At 43.1% G+C, this 7,703-nt stretch overlaps 1 protein-coding gene across 2 annotated transcripts; it reads right to left on the bottom strand.

Moving 5' to 3' along the window:
* Positions 1-1,474: 1,474 nt before the first annotated feature.
* On the bottom strand, positions 1,475-7,475 carry CDK2AP2 (cyclin dependent kinase 2 associated protein 2). 2 transcript variants are annotated; one of them, XM_060262100.1, is made up of 4 exons: positions 6,946-7,475; positions 3,226-3,326; positions 3,011-3,143; positions 1,475-2,061 (listed from the first exon to the last, which is right to left on the bottom strand). In XM_060262100.1, exons 1-4 carry the CDS (start codon positions 7,040-7,042, stop codon positions 1,994-1,996), a joined length of 399 nt encoding a protein of 132 aa, XP_060118083.1. In that variant the 5' UTR covers positions 7,043-7,475; the 3' UTR covers positions 1,475-1,993. The 2 variants fall into 2 exon arrangements, with proteins under 2 accessions (XP_060118083.1, XP_060118084.1); XM_060262101.1 differs by having other exon boundaries at positions 6,950-7,007.
* Positions 7,476-7,703: the final 228 nt, after the last annotated feature.

Raw genomic sequence — 7,703 nt, 5'->3', positions numbered from 1 at the left:
GAAATATAGAAGTAACAAAAAGAAAAGGATATTTCAGTCATATTCATCTAAACATTAAGAAGAAGATGATATTGGATTTATATCCCACCCTCCACTCTGAAGAGTCTCAGAGCGGCTCACAATCTCCTTTACCTTCCTCCCCCACAACAGACACCCTGTGAGGTGGGTGGGGCTGGAGAGGGCTCTCACAGCAGCTGCCCTTTCAAGGACAACCTCTGCCAGAGCTATGGCTGACCCAAGGCCATTCCAGCAGGTGCAAGTGGAGGAGTGGGGAATCAAACCCAGTTCTCTCAGATAAGAGTCCGCACACTTAACCACTACACCAAACTGGCTTAAGCAGTCAATCCTTAATTACCAAACTTAAAAATAAAGCTACCACAGATAATCATGGCCTGGGAACATAAGGCTGCTCATAAGCATATTATTAGGAGGACCTAGGAATCACTGGGTTAGGTCCAGGCAACTTTCCCACTCAATGTTACCTAATTCCCCTCCTTACTATAAACCTGTCCCACTTGCCTTTTGTCCATACAGGGTCCCATGATAAAAGAAATCCCTTCTATTTTCACCAGAAGAAAAGCTGGTTGAAACCACCCCATCATCCCTTCTTCTCTACCAAATACAAAAATAAATTATTTTGGAACATATGACTTGAAACCACTCCCTCCCCCGATTTTAAAGATGGGGGGAAAACAAGGTTTTCTTAAGGAATATAGAATATATCCATCTCACTTGAGATAGTAGGAACAATCATCATTTAGCAGGCTTTAGGGCCAATTTATAGATTACACCTACAATCATGTTTATCCCCAATGTTAGCACAGGGACAAGACATATAGCGGAAAAATAAGCAAACACAGTTTCACGCTCCCTTGCAGATTCTTTCCTGCAATCTGCTTCCCCCAGAGGCTTTTCTGTTTTGCAAAGTTTATTGGTGGTCTCAGAACAGACTGAGCAAAACACAGCACAGAAAGATCAGGCAAGGGGTTACAGAACCAGTTGGTAAATGCTGATTGCATTGACTTACACTGTGTAATCTGCCTTGAGTCTCAGTAAGAAAGGGAGACTATAAGCAACAAATAAAACAAACATGGGATTGCTTTAAAAAGGGAAGTGCCATACTCTGTCCCATTGACAGTTCTTGGGCAGAAAGTAGTAACCCACCTAAGTAGGAGATGAACAAAAAGGCAAATCTGTACCAATACACTGATGATAGTCTCATTCCTGTTCCTGAGATCATCTCTTCTGAGATTAAAAGGTATTGAGTTCTAAAATCATACAAATAGGTCTCTATGAAATTTCAAAGTAACTCTGCTTAGTAACCTACACCAAGAAGCCCTAAAAACCCATCCCAACAAAGAAACGTGTTTAGGGTAACAATCCAACCTCTTCTTTGAAGATCAATACTAGGGATATGCCTTTTTAGCAGCAATATATTGCCAGTTCCTGACAGTAATAATTCAGGCAACACACATAAGAGTAGAAATATTTTATTACAAGTTTTCCAGTATTGGCTCAATGACTCCTCGCTGAAGCTTCCACTGCAAGCAGGGCAGAGGGCCACATACTGCTTTCCTATGGAAGCACATCTTGCAATACAGACCCCCAATGTCTTACTTTCCATCATATGGGATTTTAAAGACACACAGGGAAGAGAATCTCAATTCCAAACATTACTTTTATTTATAACCCCCAAAGAATTTATAAAGACAGACTTGCTACCAGCCATTATTCTCATTGGTTGATCAGGTGTGTGAAACAAAAATGTTTTTGCATCAATTCCCAGAATGCCAATTGATGGGAAGTTGCTATGATGCAGCAGGAGATGCTTCAGATTCTTAGGTGCCAATTGGTATAAAGGTCTTTGAAGGCAATGGTAGTTCCAGTATGTACAACACTGATTGACAGAAAAGATAAAGGGCAGATCTCCAGATTTCAAAGCGGTGATGACTGGCCAGAAAGTCCACAGGGAGGTGCCAGAAGGAAGCAACTGTTACGTACGAGCATTGCGCTCTGTCTCTGCCAGACACTCTCTTACCAGCGCACGAGCATGGATAATCCCTGTGAAGGAAGGGCACAAAGCTAAAACATAGTGGATAGAAAGTTTCATAAAATCATTCGAGCAGGCTGCCTTGTCAAAATGTACAACTGTATTCTCTTCACCCATGTTGATGGGGGGCACCCATCATATGCTTTTCTTGCACTGAAATAAGATAAATGTATTGTTAAAATTACTTTTTATTGGGCAAGATGGAGATACAAGTGGTAAATCAGGACATGCAGATAAAGTGCTTGCTGGAGCAAGCTGTAAGAAGAAAAAAAAGTGAAGAACAGCTAGCTACCCAGAAGTAGGACAATTCTTCAGCATAATCAAGGGTTATTCCCCTGGGGGATGCCAGTTCTAACCAAGCAGGTTCTACTGGTTTTAGCTGTGTTGCAGCTAGCTCCAGTAACATTTGCAACACTGGCCAGTTAGGATGGGAATTCTAGGAAGGCATGTTTGCCTATTGCATGCTGTGCACTGACAGAAGTTCCTTTAAATTCTACTAGGGACAGAATATGCCAAAAAAAATGGATAATTATCAAACATAGCTATGAATCATAACATTCATGACCATCACAACTTATCAACAATCTACTAAAGATTAAGTTGCAGTATCTGGCATGGAAACTGTCATTTCTAATGCCTTCGGGGATGCAATAAAAACACCAATAAGTCATCTACTGGAAATTGTACATAAGTAAGTACATAAGAGAAGCCATGTTGGATCAGGCCAATGGCCCATCCAGTCCAACATTCTGTGTCACACAGTGGTCAAAACCCAGATACCATCAGGAGATCCACTAATGGGGCCAGAACTCCAGAATCCTTCCCACTGTTGCCTCCCAAACATCAAGAATACGGAGCATCACTGCCCCAGACAGTCCCTTTTTCTGCACCAAAATCTGTTATAAGCCACACTGGTTTACTATATGTGCCCATAGTTCATTATCAGAAGCTTCTTCCTACCTCGCTTCAGCCGCTCCATGGCACTCTTGCTGCCTGCATAAGTAGGTCGGATTTCCTTGCCCATCTCCTCGATGACAGAAAGCAGGTCCGTGTATGTGCTCTGAGAACCTTGGGCACCTGGTGGCTTCATAGCCTGTAAGATCAAGGCCACAGTAAATGTCAAAGACAATTTTCTTCTGTTGTTATTCTCAATAGCTGGCAAGGGAGAAACTCACCTGCACGTAGCCCATTGATGGGGGCCCAAAATCGTTGAAGAGAGGTCGAAAGGGGGCAGAAGCTCCAGGAACAGATCCAGATGGAGATGGGACACTTGTGGCTGAAAGTAACAGAAGAAATGTTATTTTAGCTAAAAAAGAAAGGATTCCCTGACACATTAGATTCACAGTGCTCATAAGGCTCTTCTAAGAGGCAGTACTAAATACCTTTCCCTTACTGATGTGATCAAGGCCACTGCCAACTGAGATTAAGTTGGGGAACTACAAGAAAATAGACAAATACTGGGTGTATTAAAGCTCTGAACACCTTCCAAACTATCCTTGGCAAACATTTGCCATTTCTGCCTCCCAAATGATCATCCCAGGCTTCTCCCTGAGAACTTGTGCAATATAGGTGGCATAAACCACACAGCTGAAAAATGAAGATGTCTCCACTGCAATTTCTCTGCCAAATCTACAAAAGGGGAAAGGAAATTGGGCATGGTACATTTACACCACCCAATCTGATATGCCTGTCACAGAAATCTTAACTGGCAAAATAAGGGACTGGTTTCTGGTGCTCCGTGTATTATTTAATTAGACCTTTATTCCCTATTGTCTCGGGAGCAAAGGGTATTGTACTTTGTGAGATTTTATTGCAAGACAGATCAAACATGACCAAACTACATTTTCCACTGACACAGGAAGTCTAAATAACTGTCAGATTGCTATATCACACAAAGGAAACAAAAGGAGACAACATTTTCACAAACAGAACTGAGCAAAGTGAATCCTACTGCTACCATGGACCATATAGGAACTATGATTTGTGTAAAAGGAACCCACATCCCACTTTAGGACCAATAACAAGGAAGTGCCTTGATTCAAATATATGGTTCATAAAACACTTTTTCGTAAAAATGTAGCCTCAATGATGCCACAGAATTATGCATATATAGTCTACTTTATGATCAACACAAGAAGAGGGGAACAAGTAAACAGCAATGAAAAAAGAAATTTAACCAGTTAACTCTTTCACACACACGTTTTTTCAAAGCTATTTACTCCATGTTTTGGTGTAAAGATCCAAACGTAGTTTTATTCTGTCTCATTTTTGATGCTCATGCATCACAACAATTATCCATGTACCTCTCTGAATTCACAACTGTGTTCTCTTTGTTAAACCTGAAGCAAAAGCCTATCCATTCTAAACTTCACGTTAAATATCCAGCTTGCCTTTCGTTTTAGACTATTATAATTGAAGAAGCTTATTGACAAGAAAAGAATGAACAATGAAAATTTATTATTCATAAGAGCACATATCACTTCCCCAGGCTCTGTCAGCCTTGACCACAGAAGCTGGTGGTTTTGCCTTAATTTCCTGTAAATCAACATATAAGATCTCTTGGAAGAAGGGTGGGGCAGGCAAAATGAGAAAGTCACCTCCAGACACTAATACTGCTACTTTTCATTGCCCCTAACCTCAGCATCTACCCTGTCACCTTCATGTTGTGTCACTCATCCTATTTATTCAAACTACAGCAGCAGGCCATGATTCTAACATTTTAATAGTGTACAGACGTGTGTGCATGCTGCTCCAATCAGGCTGAAGACTATTGGAATTAATAAACAGTGAGCAAGTTTCTAAAAATAAAAAGCTTGTAGACAGCAAGTTCGTCAATGAGAAAATTCCCTTTTCAGATCCTTCAGAAACAGAATGGGAGTTATTATGCAAATAATAAGTCTAAGTGAAGCATTTGAAATTAACTTCTAGGGGAAAGGGTGGGAAGAGTGAAAACAAGTCAATTCCCTTGATTTGACAGGTCCAGAAAGAGAGGACCAGTAGTTAATTTATTAAGAGGATTACTTCATTGAACCAGCGATTGGGTCATTTAAAGATTATTGGTTAAACCCTATTTAGTTCTGTGAAGTCCAATCCATGTTTTCATCTCCATTTAGCTGTTTTTTTGTTTGCAAAGCAGATGTAATTACAGCTCTCAAAGTTAAGTAGCTATACACAAACTGCAGAAGTTACCTTAGCACAAGGTTACAAGAAAATACTCTCACAAAGCCTTCCAAAGCTAGTTCACAAAAAATACACGCCCTTTTAATTTAGTGACAATGAAATCCACAAACTGCTGACTAGTCTACAGTTGATTTAAACTACATACAGAAGAGAATTGTTCACTGTCAGCAACTACTGGATTCACCCCAAGGAAGTTTAATTTGAGATACAATGAAAGAAAAAGCTGCTTATCTTCGGCTGCAAACACTCATTCCCCTGTGGCAAGTAACAACAATTCCTAGGTGACCAAAAAGAGAACCTTTCATAAACTGAAAGGAAATCAGACTTTTAAAAGTTCAGGCTGTCAGTGCACTACAGATAACTGGTGGGCTTGCATGGGCATATGGGCTAGTAATATTTTGTAAGAACTAGCACATATGAACACATGAAAGTATCTTGAATTGAGTTAGACCATTCATCCACATAAAACCACTACAGTTAATTAGAAGATGTCAGAAAATCAACTCAGAACTACTGAGTTCTGCCCTCCAAACCCCTCCCTACTTGTTTATTAATTTGCAAAGGTGCTTGATAGCTAAGAACCAAAAGGTCACAAGAACCCAGAACTGAGCCTCCTGCCTTCACACATAATTACACAAACCAACACCATACTAATAACCTATGATGAAGAAATGTGCTAACAAGATTAAGGAACACCATACGAAGATTGACATAGAGCAAAAGGGAATGTGTGAAGAACAGGATTAAAAACAAGCAACCAATGTAGGAAAATGAACAGGAGGGAATTTGTTCAGACTCTGAACAAAAGCCAGGATCTTCCACAACAGCCAGTGATTCTGACAAAGAATTCAGGTCCCAATACTCCAATCCAACTCCTTCAGGTATATACAGTTGGTTGTTCACTGCAATGAGGACTTTTTCTGGAGTATTTATTTTTGAAACCTGTTCTATAAGACCCTTCACTTAAGGGGAAAAAAGAAAGACCAAGCTTGCAAGTTTAAGAATTATAAGTGTCACTGAAATGTGAAATTTACTTCTGAGTAGACATGCTAAGGATTGCACTATTACTTTGATGTTTTACCCCTTTTAAGCAACATTTTTGATATTTCTCATTTATTTAGCATCCCAGCGTAACCCCTACCCTGCGTTTTGTATGCATCTCTAACACACATCTGAACGTTTACACAATAAGAGCTACTTAGTTTTTAAGTCCTCTTTAACTTTCCTTTTTAAGTAAAAGTAGCCTGTAAATTCATAGCTTCCCTCCTTCCTATTATTATAAGCCTGCCCTTTTCCGTTCAACTTTCAATCGTCTAGCAGGGCTCCGGCGGCTTTTCACAGCTGCAATGTCTCTGTATAACAGAAACGACAGAGCACGCCTCATTTGCACTATTCGGCACACCATATGTCCGATACAGATATGTTCCTGTATAAGACGATGCAACTAGAATATGTAATTTTTTTTTTAGTTCCACTGTACGCATTGTGGTCATCTTCCCGCGACCCTCCCACCTTCCTTTTTTTTGCGATGGGAAAACCTGCCTCTTCCGGGCTTCTGCATTGTCAAGCAACTGTGAAAGGCCCAAAAGTCCTGCAAGGAAGGGGGGAAATGGGGCAACTCTCAAGCGTCGGCCTTGGCCCGCCGCCCCCCTCCCTTGGCCCAAGCCCTCGCCAGAGGATCCGGGCCAGGCTGGGCGGCTGGCAGAGGCTCTTACCGACCGGCGGGGCTCCGGGGGCGGGGCTGGCGCTGCTACTGCTGGTGCCGGCGGCTCCGGAGCTGGTGGGGGCAGGCGCGATGGGCTTGTAGGACATCCCCGACTCCGCGCTCTCTGTTGCTGGCTAGCCGGCGATTGGCGCGCCGCTCCGGCTTCGGCCGCTGCTGCCGCTCCTCCGATTGGTGGGGAGGCTCGCACAAGTTCTCCTTTGGTTGGCGGGCTTCTTTTCCTGGGTTTGCTCCGATTGGTGGGAGAAGCCCCCCCCCAGTCCCACCTCCTAATTGGCTGCCCCTGTCTCTCCCCCCTGGTCCCGGCAAGTAAAGACTCTTCCCCGCACGCGCTTCGCAGCTCGATCCCTCGAGCTCGGGTTCACCCTCCTCCTCCTCCTCGCGCCCACTGTTCCAGGGGATTCACCCGAGGAGGGAGCGGGCACGCGCACCCCCCGGCCCTTTCACTCCTGCCTCTCCTCGCGCTCTCTCGGAACAAATCCCCGAGAGCGGCCGCAACCGATGACGCCTTCGTCCGAGCCCTACGTGTCCCCTCCCCCTATGACCTCACCGCGTAGTACAACTCCCTTCTCGTTTGTGACCATAGCGACGACAGGCCTAGTCGCGGCCTAGTCGTAGTAGTTGCTGCAAAGTTGTCTTAATTTTCCCAAACGCGTTTTGGGACAGCTTGTGGAGCAGTTGGCTCCATCTTGCCTGAAATGGTCTGAGCCCTAAAGAAGTCGGTGTACCCTGTTCAGGAGGGGATCCTGC

This window comes from Heteronotia binoei, chromosome 21 (genome assembly GCF_032191835.1).
Source record: "Heteronotia binoei isolate CCM8104 ecotype False Entrance Well chromosome 21, APGP_CSIRO_Hbin_v1, whole genome shotgun sequence".
NCBI lineage: Eukaryota > Metazoa > Chordata > Lepidosauria > Squamata > Gekkonidae > Heteronotia > Heteronotia binoei.
Note: the sequence above shows the minus strand (reverse complement) of the source record. Positions and strands in the feature narration are given on the sequence as shown.